Source organism: Myripristis murdjan, chromosome 7 (assembly GCF_902150065.1).
Source record: "Myripristis murdjan chromosome 7, fMyrMur1.1, whole genome shotgun sequence".
Taxonomy (NCBI): domain Eukaryota; kingdom Metazoa; phylum Chordata; class Actinopteri; order Holocentriformes; family Holocentridae; genus Myripristis; species Myripristis murdjan.
The window spans coordinates 10,879,261-10,898,618 of NC_043986.1; the positions used below are offsets into that span (position 1 = coordinate 10,879,261).

General features: G+C 42.0%; 1 protein-coding gene across 1 annotated transcript in view; it reads left to right on the plus strand.

The window, feature by feature from the left end:
• The first annotated feature begins 5,427 nt into the window (after positions 1-5,427).
• Positions 5,428-19,358, plus strand: part of LOC115362621 (low-density lipoprotein receptor-related protein 1-like) — a 97,349-nt gene continuing 83,418 nt past the window's right edge. The window contains exons 1-2 of the mRNA XM_030056607.1: positions 5,428-6,015; positions 17,936-18,058. Of these exons, the coding sequence (XP_029912467.1) occupies positions 5,943-6,015; positions 17,936-18,058 (196 nt within the window). The 5' untranslated portion in view covers positions 5,428-5,942. The remainder of the gene's footprint in view (positions 6,016-17,935; positions 18,059-19,358) is intronic.

A 19,358-nucleotide genomic window follows, 5' to 3' on the forward strand; every position in this document is an offset into this window, starting at 1 on the left:
ATGGGCTATAACTGTACATGATGCCATTGTTCACATTCACATTTCACATTTCAAAAGTTACAGTCAGGCTAGTTTCTCCATTAATTTTATTTGGAAAAAACTTCTGAAACAGCACTTAGACAGAAACATTTTGACAGACGACTGCCTTTAATTGTTGCACTAATTCACAGACACCAAAACCCGAACAAATTAATGAAATGAGCACTGATAATAATAAGAAAACTGTATTGCAGGTCCTGCAGACAGTTAGCTGCGGTTCCGTGATGAAGCTCCATCATATTAAAAGTTGATTAAAGGACTGGTCAGTTCTGGGGTATTACGAGATCAACATCTTATATTAGTAAATGATCATTATCAGCCTGATCTATTGATCTAACTCCAAAGATATCAGATATCCAAAGTGAGCGGACTAAAACCACTCACAAGTCAAATCATTCTTAAACATTCTCTCATTGCTGTGTTAGCACACTGTATCTTGAATAAAACAATGCAGTTCAATTATTATTCATTTTCTTGGGCGTCCCTTGGTGCCCCTTCTAAACACCTGGAGACCCTGGATCTTATTTAAGCAACCACCAGTTTATTTGCCACAAATGATCCATGACATGATTTTGTGCATCTTAATCATATTAGATAAGTAACACAACATTAGGTTCCTTACTTTTTCGCAGATACAAGTGATAAGTGAAACTGCTTATAGTAGTAGTCATAGTAAACAAACTTATGAGTTTTATGAAGATGTGGTATTCTAAATAAAATGAATGCATTTGTTAAAATATAATGGATTTTTGTTGATGTCAGTGGCTGTTCTGCTTTATGGAGTTCATAGTTTACCCACTTATTCTTTTCATCTGAATCAGTGCTTATGGTAATAATGTTGTAGAGTGTGGCCCCTTGTCAACTAATTTAAATGTTTGGTTTACTGGATATGACCTGAACTTAGAAATGACAATGTGGATCAAAGAACTACCAACAATAATACCAGAAATTATCTCACAACCCTTATGTATTTGACTAAATGTGCCTTTAGATGCTTATGAATGACGATAGTGTTTGTATAATCAACTGAAGTTGCTTGGCAACTAAGTCCCCTGACTCTTTTGCCTTGTCTTGTGTAGCCTGACTGATTAGCCCTCAAGTGTGTCGAAATCATATGCAATTGTTCACCGAGGCATACAGTGTTGTATGCTCTCTCTAACAATGGCATTTGCATAATACAGCTACAACTGTTTATCAAAAATCAACCGCACAGACATTTGGGCAGAGGACAGGCCTGCACACTCGCGCTGATCTACATGCACAAGGGATTTCACCCTGATTTCATCATTTCTGTCTAGTCAGATAGAGGGGAGAGGCTCTGCTGAATTCATAATCCGCCCCCCATCCCTCTCTTGCTCTCTCTCTCTCTCTCTCTTTTTCTCTCTCTTTCTCTCTCATACACACACTCACACACACACACACTCACACACAGTGTCAGAACTTGATGTTTTGGTTGCATTTGCATAAAAATAACATTATTCTTTTTTGCTGTTATTCTCTCCAGTCAAATATTGCCCCTTTTTTTCAGACCACAATTAGGTCACCCACAGTTATTCACTCCCCTTATGTAAATCTATGCAATGTTTTGATATGCGTAGTGTGCCAGTGTTCAGCCAGATGGGCTGTGAGTTCCACTGAGCTCAAGGACAGTTTGGGGAGTGACTCAGTCAGCAGAGTGCCAAAGCCAGCCAACCCACACTGTGAATTCGCCAGTAACGGGAAAAATGGGGCCTATGGGGAGCATGGGTTGTTGGCTAGTTTCCGCTGCTGTTTTAACAAACAGAAATATTCTGATGTGATTTTAAGTGTACACTACAGTAGACTTTTTGGTGATGAAGCAGTTTCACTCAGTCTCAGAGTCAAAGCATGTTTCCTGGCTGAACAACCTTAGTGTAACGTCTACAAGTTGTATGAATCTTTCTGCAAAAGTCACAGCGAACTTTGTTAGACTGGGCTGTTGCCAATGGGCTGTATGGGGGAGGGGATGGGAAGGGAGGAGATGTGGGGTGGGAGGGTAATTGAAGGGGAGTGGGGGGTGGAGGGGCGGGTGTAGAAGAACACAAGAACACAGGCTGCTGGTGCATTCTCCACATTCCTCAGGTGTTGTCAGCATAGCTTGCTCAGTAATTACCTCTCTGTGAAAACATGCACAAAGACACACTTTACTTGCGAACCAGGAGGATGTGATCAAGAGAAGCTGTTGTGGAAGATGTCAGACAACCGGGTGTACATAGAGCCTTTTGACATATAGATACATACTAGCTTGCCCTAGTAATTTTTCATGAAAAAAAATGAGTGCACTACAGTAAAATGTGTTGAAAAAATGCACACATAGCATATTGGCATGGTGTACCGCATGCATGCAGTGCCGCCACAAATGCAGAGCACGGCTGTATGCGAGTCATGGGCTTGATTTATGCAGCAATCCATCTTCACTGAAGGATATGGGCAGGTTGGGTAATGCCAAGCAGACTGCTGCATGTACTCCTAGAGACACAATTCTTTCTAACTTTGTGTACAGGCAATGCGTTCTCGTGATCCTCCCCTTTGCGTGCAGCTATTCATCATTTCAGTCATTTCAAATGAGATGTCATCACTTTTATCATTGACACCGTTGTAAAGCTGCACTGTCTGTCACACAAGAAGCAGGTTCTCCCTGTCTGGGAAAGCAGTGCTTCTGTTAATCACCCCCCACCCCCACCCCTGCTGCACCACCACCACCTCTCTCTCTCTCCCTCCTCTGCCCTACTCTGTCTCCTTGGCTGGCTTGCTAAAGCTAGAGGATTGTGTGCAGATGTGCCTGGAGAGAGGCCAGCCCCTCTGCCCTGGGAGAACATGTGGTCTGGGAGTGTTTACGCTGGCACTCTTTCAAACTGTCTCCCACACAGCATGCTGGCGTCTGTCTCCCCTGGATGACAATACTCAGCCCTCCTACCACAAAGGGGGCATTCTCAGGTAAGGTGAGACCAATTATCATGTTGATTTACTGTGTTGACAGACAGCACAGACTGCAATGTTGAACAAATTCACTGACTTGACAAACTTTCCCAGCAAGAATGCACACAGGGCATTGATGCAATACGTGCGTGGAGTGATACTTTGGTTACAAATAGCCCTTCCCAATAATGCCCACTAATCCCCGTTCCCTCCCCGCCCAAGCTTTCTGTGTTTGTGTTTATATGCAGTTTTAAGCTAAGGAGTGAGGATGTGCTTGGATTTGAGAGATACACAGACATTTCAGGCATGTTTTTCACAGATTCTCCACATACCTCACATTCTGTTCTGTAATTCTGGCTCCGGATAAACATCTGTAGGCTGAAAACCCCTGGAGGGCATGCTTATTCTTAACACCAGTGCCAATGAGGTTACGGTCAATATTTGCAGTGTGAAACACACATCTGTTGTTTTTAGTACCCATAATTAAATGGCACTGAGTTAGGAATGGAGAGGCATTACAACTGTGCAGTGCCAAAGACAAGTAGAGAGAGCCATCTATGAGGCTACTTGGCCTGTCAATGTGCCAAAAAAAAGATCCTCTGATGTTCTCTTTTTAACCAAGTGACTCTTTGATCACCGTGTTGTTTGTGTGCTATTTCAGAGAGGAAGCTGTCATGTAAGATTTAGTAAATGTTGCATCAAAAAATATTGGTTTTATTTTTTGATGTTAGTAAAATGTTGCTTTTGATCTGACTGCTGGCTTTCGCTAAGCCAGGTATTCAGTGCCCCCTGCAGGTTGAGAGGCTTAAGAAGAATTCCCAGTCTATCACCTGCACTGTACGCTCACAACCATGAACACCAATCCGACTAAGATTATACACTGTTCATCACCACAAAAAGTAATCTGCATACCACATGCTCACAGCTGTAAACGGTAATCTTATAAAGCTTAGAGGCCATTTTTGTAAGATAACTTAACACAAATCTGTCATTTCATAAAGGATGACAGCATTTGTTGCTACATTTCTAGGTTCTACCAACCCACATTTCTCCTTGACAGCCTCTCTCATCAACTTCTGAGATTATTCAAAAGCAAAACTAAGTATTAAATTTCACTGATGTCACATATCCTTTTATATCCAGAGGTGCTGATCCCTGTGGATGATGAGTCTGTATCCTTGAAATACAAAACTGGCACAGAAAATGGATAAGGCGAAACCTGACAAACATAAAACTAAGACCATCTCCATATATTTGAAAATATCGTTGGCTTTATCGCCGATTAAGTGCCAAGTTTATTGGACTAACAGAGTGGGATTATAGACTGGCTCTTTATCTGAACTCCAGATGGATCAAAGTCTCGTTTTTTGCCCCTAACCTTGGCAACCAAGCAATATCATTTCCTATTATTATGATGAAATATTATCTTTGACAGGAGCTGGGAAGATGAATTAAAATAAGTCTTGGTTCAGCACCACTGAGCCAGGCACACATACAGCCATATCCATTTCACAACAATCATATCCATTTCTGATCTTCATGTGCCACTAGAGGGCATGGTCTAGTGAGGAATGCAAAAGTTAGGAGGCTTCCACAGCATACATACACAGCTCTCACTGGGCTGTTTCACATTCATAGTACCTTTTCCTTTTGAATTTTTACTTGTCAACATCTTACAGTTACAGGTAGGTGTCTGAGGTGGAAAGGTGAGATTGATAAAGGTCCTTAAATTCACATTTTAATGTACACTCGTCAAAAGCAATGCTATTTTATGGGTAAAATATTACAGCAAATGAGGACTCTATTTGTACAATGAGATTTCACTCATTGGGACAAAAAGTGACATTTTGGCCAACTGTTAAAAATGACTAATCGCAATAAAAAACAGCATAGAACTGTTTTGGAAATAGCGTCAGTACTCTGTAGACAAAATTACTTGATTTAAAAAATATACATATTTATGTGTTTATTTATTTTTATCGCTTGGATCATCCACACTGCACAGATAGTGTCAGATGAAAAGATGGCACACAAAGCCAAATTGGTTGAAATAGACCTGACAGAGATGGCAGGTAGGCTATGGCCAAATATGCCTACTTGAAAATCAGATGTCAGGTTCAATAACTCTGCAATGGCATATTAAGGTTGTTTAGTGGCTTGCAAGGTTACCATGGTTAACTTATGCCCCATCACTTAGGCTAGAAAGCGGCATTCCAGGATCGTAAAGAAATATTGAGCCAACATGGCTGCACCAGGAGCGCCAGTTGCAGCGATGCCTCTCTCCCACCTCCAGGCTTTGAAGGCAGACTTATGGCTGAAAAGAGCATGAAACAGGAGAAAAGGAGGTGTGCTGGCGCATGCGCACCGACGGTTCGCCGCGTAGTTTTTCCATTTTTGAGGAGTCGAGGTGGTGACGTCACGGGCCAGTCCACAGTGCTGAAGCTTCAGAGATTCACCATCCACTCATGTAACCACAAGCAAAGGAGGCATTGGCGCTCCGCGGAAAACGCGTTTACTTTTTAATTTTCTTTTTTTAGTTTGGCATGGAATAATCTGAGCAGAGCCGACAGTTCCAGGGTTTTTTTTCTCCAGGAGCGGCGGATTCTGGTGGCATGGTGTGGTGAAATCGAGACCTCAGTGTAGACAGACAGAGGTTACACTGTGCATCATGTTTGAATGCCGATAATCAATTAGAAATATAGCCTACATGACTGTGCTGCTGCACTGCCTATAGCCGCGCCAGGCTGTAGCAAGTGTCTTTTATTATTGTTCTTTTTATTATTATTAGAGAAGCCCATCCACGGCGTTCACTGTGCAGGACTGAGGGTGCAGTTGAACGGACAGTCGCACCGGGCCATTGAAGGGGTTCGGATGAGGTGGTTGATCGGTTTGTTTGGTTTTAGAAATTTAGCCAACTTTTCCTCCATTCCTTTCTAACAGCAGTGCCATCGGGCATTGCTCAGGAGATGGCGATGAGGTTGTTCTACATGGGATTTATACTCTGCTTGGAGATCATATCTCCTACCAGAGCAATCGAAGGTAAGACCCCGTTGTGTGCATTGTGATAGTCTACTAGAGAGAGCATGACCACTTTTTTTTTTTTTTTTTTTTTTTTTTGCAAAGCATCTGTGCACAGGCCTACATTCACCAGAGTTGGAGCTAACACCGCAAATAGGTTGTCTACATAACACAGTGTGCCAAACCAGTGTTCTCCTGAGGGAGAGATCGATAATCAGAGAAGGCTTTAATCAGAGAAAGTACAGCGCAAATAAACACTGCGCTTCTCATTTTAGCCTTAAAATTGTCTGCGTTTCCACAATGCTCATTTTGACCAGACAGAATAGGCCTGCAAGGATGGCAGGCAGTGAGATTATTCACACTTGGAATATTCAGCAGGTAAAAAGGCAATCGCAACATTTTAATGAACGGCCCATTTCCACAAAACGACATCATTTCTGTCTGGCTGCGACAAAATGGCAATATCCCCGCTCCATCATGCGAGAAAAATATGATTTTTCCATGTATATTTTGTCTATGGCCACATATTTCGATGCTGAACACACCATTCAAACGACATATGCTGTTTGTCGTTCAAAAATCTGAGCAGCATGCTTATAAGTTTCGGATCAAACCTGTGGCACCCATCTGCCGGATCAGTTTTCATGTTGTGAGTTACTTTGCGCATATGAAAACAACAGTTGTGTTTGCTGGTAAAGGTAGTCTTAATGGCGCGGCTTGTCCCGACGTGCAGCGTCGGTAGCTGAAAAATCAGAATTCATCAAACGGGCCCCAGTGACAGCCAAGTACTGTCTGATGGTGAAATGAATTGAACAGTCGTGCAATTATCCTCTTAAGTGTCAGACTTAAATGGGCCTCTTTAATCCCTGATAAAAATAATGAGATATGCCTACTGTAACGATGCATTGCTGACCTGTTGAGTGAACAGCTTGCTTTTTCCTCTTGGAACACTTGGAGAGAATAAAGAAAACATGAAATAACAACTAAATGTACAAATTTGCCAGAAATCTGATTCGCCACAAACATTATTTGACATTGTACTTAAATGAGCATCATGTTGAAATGTGCTTTTTAATTTATTCTCTAAAGGCTGGGCTTAATTACAAAAGCTCAATTTTGTGGGCCTATAATACATTTTGAATTATAGTGTACATATTGTAACTTGTGGACAGCATTTTTGTGATGTGTCACAGACTTAGTCACTGTAGTCACTTAGTACACTGGTGCAGATGTCCTCTGTCCTTGCCAGTTGTATTGGAGCTTAAATGGATAGATACTGGGATCAGTAATCTGACAGTTCCTCCATATTCATAGTCTGTGTTTGCTTTTTTTTATTATTATTATTTTTTTTTTTGCCAAAGTGAGAAATCACATGTTAATGGCATTATTAAGCCACTGAAAACAGCTGACTTTCTCGTCCTTGTCTGAGTTGAAAGACCTTGTGGTATGTTAATTTCCTAGTGTTTGATGTAAGGTATTCAGAGTGAAAGGCATAGTTGAGGTTACAGAAGTCGATAAGCTCCTCCCACCTCCTCCATGAGTATGTAACATCTGGACACAGGAAGACCATTAATCCAACATGGATGTGAGTGAGAGGGGGAGGGACCAGTTGAAGGCTCAGGGCTGAGGGAGGGTGAAACAAATAAACATCTCCAAGAACCAGATCTGGAGGCTGTCCCTGACACTGACACACGAGTTACATCACAGACATCCAGTGATGGAAATGATCCTGGTTTCCCGGCATCGCTGGGTGCTGATCCACCGGTTTCCCAATGGCAGCACTAGTTCAAAAGGGTGGAAATGGTTAAGTGAGTGAACACAGACCTTGAGGTCAGTCGCTTGAGCCGGGTTTGTCCGGATCACCACTGGGCCACAGCGTGAACTTGGCATTGAGAGCAGATTGAAGAGACCAAGGTCAGAAGGCTTTACCATACTCCAGGAAAGTCCACAGTGGGCAGTTTATCACAGGACAGAACACTTTATCTGACTGATCTTTGGTGTTTATTTAAGTTACCTTTTTGCCTTTAGACCCAGAGGCCACACAATTGTGATACCAAGCAAGAAGTGTGCTGTTGTTACAACATCTCTAGTGAATCAATGATATTAATACAAATACAAAGCAACAGATGAACAGTTACCTTCAAAAATGGAAGATTTCACAATTTAAATGGACTCTTTCCCGACGAATGATTATTTGCGTGGGGAAAAAAGTAGTTTATGGGTACTTTTTCAAACTCTTTGTTATGTTAAGACCTTTGTTGACAATATCGTTTTATTTGTGAGGATAGAATGTGTGTGTTTTTCAAATGCTGGTAGACTTTAAGGTGGCTTAAAAGGCATAATGGCTGCATTGAGTTTTTAAGTGACACCTTTCGTGTTTCCATACTGAAGAATAGGAAGTATAATATCAGCACATTCATGTTGCACTACCTTATGACCGCTGAGCTGACACAGGGGATCACAACAGTCTTTAGAAGCAGCAGAATCCCCTTGGTGAAATATGGAGATGTGGGTCAGAGGCTAAAGAGGTTGAATTCCTGAGGAGCCTACACTCTGCTTGCTTGACCTTTTAATGGGACCTGGCTTTACCTATTCCTCAGAACTATCACTGGGAACATCTGCTGGAAAAATTCAGCATCCTTCATACAAATTCAACAGATGATGGAGCTGGGATCGCTCCCCTCAGCTTTCTCACCGGGAGGTCACTTGGAAATAGTTGTTGCACTACTGTACAGTGCAGCTGAAAGTGCACTCCGTCAGGTGACACAGATATTCCCTGAAATGATTTTAAACAATGCTAGATTTCCAACATGAAAGGAACCAGGGATAAACAAGAATAAACCGTGGTCCTACTTTTATGCGTCGGGTTCCACAGACGTCTCAGTTTCCAGAGGCATTCTTTGACTTCAAAGTGAAATTTTATTGTAAGTTTATGCGCCAGTGTTTTGTATTTTGGTCTCAACCTACAGACAAATATTTATAAAATGACGACAGTAGGCGTTGGCATCCTTGACGATAGCTGCAGAAGAGATCCGTTTTCCACCCTCCCTCTTCCTGTACTGCAGTGTCGATTCAACTCTGACTAGCAGCTAAAACCAGATTAACATAAATGTCTTCAGTGTTGTTCCACGCATATGAAGGCATAAGACCACAGATGAAAGAATGTTTGTTGATTGTGAATAGCAGGGGTGTACTGTAATTGGTGTTTTCTGCTAGCTACATCACTGTTTACCCTATTTAGCTCCTAAGACCCAACAAGAAGCGGATTGGCTTATTGAACAAAATAGGGAGTGTGGGTGTGTGTTAATGCAGCTCTATAAGATGCTATGGGTTTCTGCAGGTGATAAAATCTCCCTCTCTCTCTCTCTCTTTCTCTCTCTCTCTCTCTCTCTCTCTCTCTCTCTATCTCTGGTAGGGTGATGCCTGCGTAAATCATTTCCTGCCAGTTGTGATATTGGCTTATTTATCTTAAGATTGCTTTACTGTGCTACACACAATAACATAAACCTCAAACACATCTTCATCTTACAGCATGGAAAATAAGGCGTGTGTTCCATGCATTTCATAAGGAGAGTAAACAGAGTCGTTCAAATGTTGCAACCCGTTGCAACGTTTGCCTGATACCTGGCACAGCTGTGTGAATACTGGCTTTGTGACTTATGTTTCTCTACCATTACTGATGGTGAACTCCTCACCTGACGCCCCAGGCGGGCCGCCAAGCTTGTCAGTTCTCTGGTGACTTTTCAGCCGCTGTTCCTCTTCTATCAGTCTTGGTTCCATGACTGCCGGCTCAGGCCCGCGAATACCTTCAACGTCGCCTGGCTGGCTTTGTGCTTGACTGAAGAATCGATTGAATACAAAGCCCCTTGGTGGCTTTCAGACGTGGTCAAGAAGAGCGGATCTGATGTATGGAGATAAGATTCCAATTTCATGGGCTGCTGTCGTGTGCCAATCCGGTCTACTTTTATCAGATTCCTAGCTATTGCCCTTAGTCACAGGAAGGTGGCTCTGCATGTAGCACACATTCATGCACTCAGGCAAGGACTTGGGAATATAATTCAATATATATTCAGTGTGTTCGAATGGAAGTTGTTTACCTGAAGCCACTAGTAATAGGCACTAGCTGAAAATCAGATTTCTGCATGTATGTATATCATGACACACATTCCTCTGCTAATCCTGGACTGTAGGGTCTTTATTTGGTCCTTGTTAAATTTCTACTCTTAAGACACAAAAATGTGACTATCTAAAAAGATGCAGCAATGGATAGAGTCTCAAATAATCATTAAACTCACACCTCACACACAACTTTACTGAATATACCTTTAATATCTCAGCTTATTCCAGTTGCCTTGGCTTATGTTCAGTAGTTTGTATTATAACTTGCACTCATCTTGTATATCAGATAACATCATCACAACAACTTGAAATCAGCAGTTATACTAGATCTTATATCATTTTTAATATGATAGACCTCCAATCATACAATATAATATTTAGCAATGCATGAAAAAAGTGGGAAAGAGTAGACCTGCCTAAATAAAATAGCCAGAGTCACACACACTACTCAAACCTAACCTCCTCAGATTTTCTAATGCGCACCAGTTATTAAAAACTTCAAACATAATTTATAATGAAGTTATACATTAGAATTTATAATTTATTTATAATGAAAATTAAACCCTGTAGCTATTTGAGCACTCTTTATTACTGCACACTTTTTTATTTAAAGTAGTTGGTACATTTCAGTTGACATTATTATTACATTTTGCTGTTCTCGGGGATGCACAAACCATCAGTCGCATCACTCAGTGGATATGATTTTATCCCGGATTGTAAACAAATATCTTTTAACATCTGTCTGCCTGAAAACCTTTGTTATCTCAGTAAGTGGTTGTATCTGTGACTGTCATTGAAGAGCACTTAAAGTTGGTAACTGTTTTCCTGCGGCATACACCAACCAGTGATGTACTGTGGTAGGTGTGCCACCTGCAGTGGTACACGTTGGTTGTCCAGATGCTCTCCGCTGGCAAACATGTAACTAATGCTAAGCTGCTTTTCACTTGTTAAAATCAAGTATCACATGTTTGGTGTGCTTATAGTTGAACATTAAAGCCTGACCTCATGGTAAAAAATAGCATTAAACTTTAAAATGTTTGTAAAGCCTGAGCTTGAAAGTCCTCCTGCAGCACATGAGTAACTTAAAAAGTCTGCTGCGTGCAACCTTCAACCAGCTGAATGCAGTTAGAGCGACTCCGCAACAATACCATCAAGATTGAAGGGTGTGTGTAGTCTTGAACTTTAATTGTGGTTAGCAATCGGCACAGCTTGGAAATAAAAACCCAAGAAACCCCAGAAAACTGCGTTCCTGTTCTGTTACGAAATTCTGTAATGTGAGGGACAGTTGTTCTAGTCTCAATTAATACACAGAACTGCTCATTAATGTTACAATGCAAGTGGTAAATCACCCACATGAGAATAGATTGCTGTCACTCTAGCGCTTGCCGCCTTATTAGACAGTCATATAAAATTCATGTAAAGCAAGACCTTTTGTGTTTGACACAGTGGGGAGATCAAGAGTCTCCTCACTGAACAAAGAGGTCATTTGTTAAGATAAGAGGTGGATGACAACTCTAGTATTCTGTACTGTTTGATTCTTTCCTGGCAATTATTGAGCCATGCATGTTTCTCCCTCGTGCCTCCTTTAGAGTGAATCTTAGGAATCCATAGACATCCACTCTGATTAAACTGCAGGAACATTTCATCCTTAAACTGAAATAAATCCTCTTGTTTAGGGACGTCCTGTATTTTATACCTTATGCGTGCAGTGTGTTTTTTTTTCCTCTGTTAGCTTCAGAGGACACAAGCAAGCCAGAGAGGATTTACAGCCATCTCAGTTGCAATGAATGCTTCAATTTATGTGGCCCAGCCTTCATTTTGTGGCTCCCATATTCTGTTTTCATAGCAGCTGAATCTGGGTTGACTTTTCCTCTATGGGTGCACAGAGCTTGTGCTATGCCGAGACTACAGAGTGGATGTGGAGGAACTCCTCTTACTGGGTCTTTGAGTGTATTTACATTTATCTTTCTGTCCATCAGTCTCGCTCCTTCAGTCTGCTTCTTTCTGTGTCTTTACTGGGTGGGTGACTGTGGTCTGTGACGTGCTGCAGAGCCTCATCAGGTTACCTCCAAGGTCAGTGCTGCACCCTTTTGTTGTGCCGTGACACAAAAAGGCTTTTGGGGCACGAGGAAGGGAAAACTGAAAGTTCAGCTGTTGTTTATGCATGTTCAACCACTTTGAAAATGACTTCTGAGGATTAGAACTTGAATAGCCTATGGATATTGTGTGTGCACAGTAAGCCAGTTAAGTGCGCCAGTGCTGGGCAGTGGCTTGGCTTGCACAAAGCTAAGTGGTTGTTTCCATTGGATGGGTGCTGCACAGTGCTGCCATTGAAGAAGTTGATTCAACGGCCACAGCAGTGGCCAGGCCAGGACGCAGCATTGGACATTGGCCTATATTGTGCATGTCAAGTGTTAAGCTGCTGTTTTTGATCTTTAGCTTATGACACTCCTTTTTGCTCTCACATATGGGAATACTTTGTGCTTTCTACCCTGTTATACTGTAGAATTCCCCATTTTACCGTTAAAGTGCTCTGACTCTGTGGCTCAAAAAAGTCCTTCTGTCTGAATAATTAATGCACCACAAAAATCCAGGAATACCAATGAGTTCCTCTGCCCTCATTCTCTTCCCTGTGGTCCTTGTTTGGTTTTAATTGTTACTTACAAAGCAGGGATTCTTGCTTTGAAATCTTGCTAAACTGAGCACAGAGAAATCACTTCAAACTTGACCTCAGGGGTCTAATTACATACTGTGGTCGGTTTGCGATTTTCATGAAAAACGCAAACCGACCATGAAACCATGAAATGCTCTGGAAGACCTGAGTTTCACAATAGAGCAGCAGGCAGGGGAGAAGTGATGGGTGATGAGAACCAGTCCTGGTTTTACTCTCAAGCGATGTTTCTTTCCGCCTTCCTGTCACCTCCTTGTACACAGCAAGACCATCACGACTCAGAGCCACATTTATTTATTCAAGTCATTTCAGATTCCCATTTGTACCCTTATCTTTTAACAACATTTAATAGAATCCATGCTCTGTCGCACTGCCTGGAAATTATTCACAAGGGGATGGGATTGGTTGAGCACTGTGATGAGCTCAGTGTCAGAAGCATGCTTGTGAAACAAAAGTAGTTTTTATATTTCAATTTGCTTGGTGACCATTTTAGCTGAGTCAGTGTTCTGTGTGTTCATTTTCAGCATGGTTCGTGATGTTTAACAAAGCCAAACTTGTTATGCGCAATGGATACAACAGCCAAGTAGAGATGCTCTTTGTGTTGTCATTTTTCTCACAGATTTTGCATATTTTATGGATGCTAGCCTCCTGGCAAAGAGAAACAAGCACCTCTCCTCTGCACTCCAAACCACAGCCCTTTGCTTTCTTTAAAATGTAACTGCTCATCTTTTAAAAAGAGTGCCTCTTTCAGGCGAAGTTATACACATGAAATCAATTAGAAGGTGCTGGAATGTTCTGCATGAATCTGGAGCTGATTTGGAGAGCGGGGATTGCCATATTGAGAGAGACAGTATGGGGGAAAAAGTGGGTCAGTGTCCCAGCTGGTGATGGTGTCTTGAGGCCTCCATCACTTGGCTGCCAATGGAGAAATGGTGACACAACACCACTCACTCACCATCCCATCCTGTCCCGTTCCCGCAGGGCTCTCACGTTCCTTGAAAATTCTTGAGAGTTTGTGGATGGGATCCAAATAAAACAAGGCCTTAAATGTTTTTTTGTAAATGAAAGGATAATGTTGAAAGCACCACTTTTTTATTATTAGGTGCAGTTCTGTAAAAGCTGGGCTCATTCATTCGTGTTTAATGCATTTTGCCATACACAGTCCTTATGGGAGTTGCAGTATGCTTTGTTTAGGCCGAGCAGAGCCCCAAGAGAACCTGCATGAGGGGAATACAGTGTGCACTCGTGCATTAGGCAGCATGATGGAAGTCAAACATCAACTGACTCAAGGCTTGTGCGCTATCCATCCACATACCGGGAGCTAGTTTGCTGTTTTTCTCAGTGTAGAGGATATCTCAACACATGAATTAAATATTTTGTTCAATGGCTCTCTTAGTTACAGCATCACTGGTCCGTTGCAGCACTTTGGTGTTAGCAGGTGGAGTCTTTAAGGCTGATGTAGTTTCACAGACTCGAGTTATCCTCCCCCATCTTCCTACAAAAGACAAATCAACCAATTTCATAAATACGCCTCAGCTCTCCGAACATCTCTCCATTTAGCATTAACATGTAACATCCTGAAGAAAATCCTATGATGGGTATTTTGTTGACATATCATGAATGGTCAGTTTTAACATAATAATAATTTCTAATAATTTCTCTATAATTTCTTGACTTGACCAGATCATGAGTAAAAACAAGGCTCATATGGTGTCTAATTTTGACCAGTTTCACATCTTATCCAAAAACATTCCCCATTCATTTCACGAGAGACCTTGAAGGCCTTCAAAAGTCCTTGAATTTGATGTTTTAAGTGTGTGTAGGAGCCCTGATCCCATGCCAGATATTCTCATGTCAGAAGGCTGGCCACAGAGGGCCAGCCTTCAAGCATTCCTGGGGTTCCAGCTGCCTCAAGGAGCTTCTCAGCATTCATGTTTAATGCCGTTTCACCATCACTCCCCCCTAAAGGGATTTTAAATGAAATCCACTGCCAGTACTACATGCTGCAACTTCATCGAAACGTGACAGGAACAGTTGTTGTGATGTTACTGAAAATCTCTGCAGAAGAAAGCGTGTTTAAAAACAGCCTCAGTGTTCTCGACTGGTGAGGAAAAGATGTACAGGAAGAATATAAAACCATTCCTTTCTGAGGAACCTCTATAAGTTTTCGCTGCTGTGTAATGGGGTAAAATTAGAAACTCTTTAGGGTATGAACTAAGACCATGGAAGTTAGTTTCAGGTTCAGATCTCAAATCTCATCTTCATCACTAATTAGATGTGGTTTTTGCTCTAATAGATACCCAAAGGATGCTTGTTTATCTCAGGATATCTTAAAGCGGAGAGGGCTGTTTTTCACATTAAAGCCTCTGCTATACCACACTGATCTTTTTGTTAAAGATTGATCATAAGCAACATTTTAAAAATACAGTATTCTTGCTGGTGGTGAAAATATTCGAGCATTCCCTACTGATTGCTTACAGCAGTGTGATCAAGTTGCTATTCATGTGTGGAAGTTTGAGTTTGGAAGGCAGTGTCGCGGGGGGATGCTGACATTGGTCTGACTGGTTGGTTGCTGTGAGTCGAATGTGAACTCTGATTTGACTGGACTGGTGTTTGCTATCCCAGGAGACTATAAAGGCCCTCTTCATTCCCTTTTGTAGGTAAACTAATCTCAAATGGTTAACATCTCAGTCTGATTTGGACTCTCCAAAAATTTGTCAGCATTTTGGCAGTAGCTTTGGGGAAAAAAGCAACTTTGCAGACTGAATTAACAATTCACATCTCTGTTTGAGATATTTTAGTGGTCTTTGAAAGGGGACTGCTGAGGGGGAAGGTTTGCCAGTCCTTCCCCCAACCTCCAGCCCCTCTTCAGCCACAACCTCCAATTAGGCTCAGAGGTTCTCCCCTCTGTGGTCACTTCGTGCTGGAGTGTAAAGCAATGATAAAATTAGAACCCACAATGTTTTATTTCCAGTTTTATGCCCACTCACAGGGAACAACTGGCTCAGCCCAGCCGCTTCACACGGGGACCAGAGAGACCAAGGGAATGCCCACACATAGCAGCCTGTTGCAGATTTCAATACTTTCACTCATTTCAGCTCATGGCTAAGTCAGGCTGTGGCTGTTGGTGCGGCTGTATTAGTTGTTTAGGGAGATTAAATGGCAACATATAAGCACAAGCAAATCCAGTGTATTTACCAGCATACAAAATGTACTAGGACATTGGTAAGCTGAAAGGAAGCAAAACTAACAAGCTGGCCTCAGGCCACAGCTACCCTCTCTCTCTCATTCCTTCACTCCCTGGGATTGGGTGTGTGCATGTCGTCTAAATTGATTCAGTCACTGGCCTCTATCCATTCCTCTGCAGCTCCCTCTCTCTCTCTCATGTCTCTAATTTTACCCCCTGCCGGGGCCTTGTGAAGTTTAATATGGACTCTCCACTTCAGCGTCTCACGCTCTTGTTGACAACTGTGGTCAAACATTACCTTCTTGAATCAGCTGAAGTCTTTTTTGTAAGCGCTGCCCATGCCTTTGTGTGAAGAGGCACACTGAGCACCAGATCTGCATTTTAACATCCTGCTCTTTGTCTCTTAATCTCCTCAAATATCAAGGTGTTGTTAGTATAATAGGAATGCTGTGATCTGATCTTAGAAACTCTTTAGCATCTAATTGTATTTATAAAAACATGACACTCAGGAGTCATGGAGTTTGACTCACCCATACACTCTTGCTGTCACACGAAGAGGCTAGGGTCTAAATCCCTTAGTCTGACACTTTACAGGAACGTGACTGCAATGATACACCGGCCCCACTCTCTCTTGTGATTTCAGTCACATCCCAGCCCCCTTGCGGTGTACACCCCCCTTCCCCTTCCCCCAAACACCTCTCTGCCTGCCAAGTACGGAGGGAGGCAAGTCATCCAGGGCAAGAGAGGGCTCAGTCCCTGCAGAGAATCACAATGAGACCTTCGGTGCTGTCCTTTCCAGAACATTGCTGCACACTAGTACAGTAACAACAACCTCCTGGCTGAAACAGCCCATATGGTCTCTTTCATTGTCTGTAAAAATTTTAACCACTTCTTTAAAAGGAAATGGTTTGGCAAACCCGCTGTCATTCCTCCCTATGCTGAGAGAAAACTATTTTCATACAGAATCTTATGGCACAAGAATTCCATAATTGCTTTGTGGTTTGCATTACAGTTTTAATTTGTGTTAACATTTATTTTTAATTTGTATATTTTAGCACACAAGTTTTAATAATGATCTTGAAATCTTACTCATATTAAGATTTTTTAAAAATATTTTTTCATCAGATTGTTCACGCTCTTTCTTTTTTAAGTCTCATTTTTCAACAAATAACAGATTTGCTGTTTGCAGATTGATTCGGTAGAAAGGAACTAACCTGTGGCTGAAAGTCCATTTGTCCAGTGTTTCTCTGAGAGTGGCTGAGTTAAAGCATGTCAGCAGTGTCAGACTGCCAGTGGGTCATGAGCATTACTGTGGTGCTGCTCCCCTGTGGTTCACCTCAACAATCTCTGCTGACTTACTGCCCAGAACTACCAAGCTCCGCAGTTTCCCATGGGTCAGACAGTGATTGAATGCCCAGTTATGCCTTCGCCGTGACACATGAAAGGGCCTCTGTGGTAAAAGCTGAAAAACACCTTTGAGTAATAAAAAGTAGAAAGAGTCGAGATGTCTGTAAGAAGAGGGGAAACAACAAACAAACTGAACTTAAAGAGGCCACTGTTGGCTGTAAATTTGTAACAAAGTTTTTTTTTTTTTTTTTTTTTTTTTTTAATTTTTATTTTCTGAATAGGCTGCCCTTGTAGATCCTTTGATACAAAAACATCGTTGTGAACTTGGTTTGACCCTTTGCATGTTGCTTTGCCCTGCTGGACTAGGATCTGTCCTCCTCGGAGCTGGAAAATTCCAGTCCCAATTCTGGACATGGCAGGCTAGTGGTTGAGAAATCTAAAAAAGAAAAAAAGTAGTAGTTTTGTAATGCATGAGCTAAGTTATTTATACTCATTACTGCATTTTAGACGCGGCGTTAAACAGCTGCATTCCTTTTGAATGGTATTCCTGAGTCAAAAGCAGTTCAAGTCACAATTTCTTTTCTTGATGACACATCATATTCCATCTGCTTTTTCAGCTCCCAAGACCTGCAGCCCTAAGCAGTTTGTATGTAAGGACCAGGTGACCTGTATCTCCAAAGGCTGGCGCTGCGATGGAGAAAAGGACTGTCCAGATGGCTCAGACGAGTCACCAGATATCTGTAAGTATGCCTGAAATAAAACTAGCTCATAAAACCTGCTCTCAGCAGACACATGTCCTCATGTCGCCTGTTCTTTTCAAGCTGTTGCTCAGGGGCGATGGAGGTGATTACTGTTTTTCTCTAACTTTGTTTCCCTAAGATTGCTGTTTTGCATTCCAGCCTACTTTTGAATGTTTGAATGTCTTTTTCAAATATCACTTATTTAAAGGTCAATGTGACATGTGGATGAAGGGTGTTCATCTCTCTTCAATATTGATGCAGTATGTGATGTTATATGGCATCAGTGCCCGCAGGCTCACAGTCCAATTTGGCTTTAAAGGGGACAATGGCACCATGTCCAGACAGTTTAATGCGGGCCTGAGTAAGTGGGTAGGTTGTGCCCTTTCTATGAAGGACACAGGCTCGCAGTGTGTGCCCTGGCTGCTCTGCTGAGTTATAGCTCTAATTATGCAGCCATGTTTAGTCTGGATGTTCAGGGATGTGTCTGCTCTTGTCTGAACTCTTGTGGGATCAGTGCAGTCCCTCAGAGTCTTGTCCCAGCTGCTCACATCTGCCAACCTCCTCCATCCTGCCTCACCATCCATAAACTCTCCTGGGTAAAAGCTTTCCCTCTGTTTATATGGAGGCGCTAATGGCGATTTTAGTGTCTGCATGTGCCACACCTTGCGTCTGTCATGCCACAAGCATTCACACAATAGTCTGGCACGCAGAGACAGGCAGCTGACACCCGACATTAGAGGTCTTGTTATTGAGGGCGAAAACACCATTTAAGTATTCACACATGGGACTGGGGATTGATTATGTGTGAAATAGCTGAGGGTAACAAAATGTATTATGATGCCGTGCTAGTAGACACATAAAACCTTAACTGCAGGTGTTGAAATGGAGAAAGTAAAATTTATTTGGCTGTTCTTTCCCGCAGACAGGTCAAACATTATCCTCTGTGCTCACAGTTTTGCTGCATCGCTGTTCTCAGTGCAGATGTCCAATCTTTGAAATGATTTGGTCTGAGGAGGAACTGTCAGATGTTTTCTGGTTCAGAGCGAAAATGTGTTGTTTGGCGATAAACGGCAAAGAGGGAGTTGAACGGTAAAGTTCTTCACTCTGTTTGCTCCCTCACTCCCCTACAATGTTGACTTGTTTTTGTGAGTGTACACAAATTAAAAGAGAGAGAGGGTATTGCTAAAAAGTTAGCCTTCATTTGTAAGTGTTACATTTTTTAGGGGTTTAGTGGTAGTGAATGGAAAGATTTATCAGTTTTAACGCAGAAACTTTAGAAACGTCATGTGCACTTGTGTAA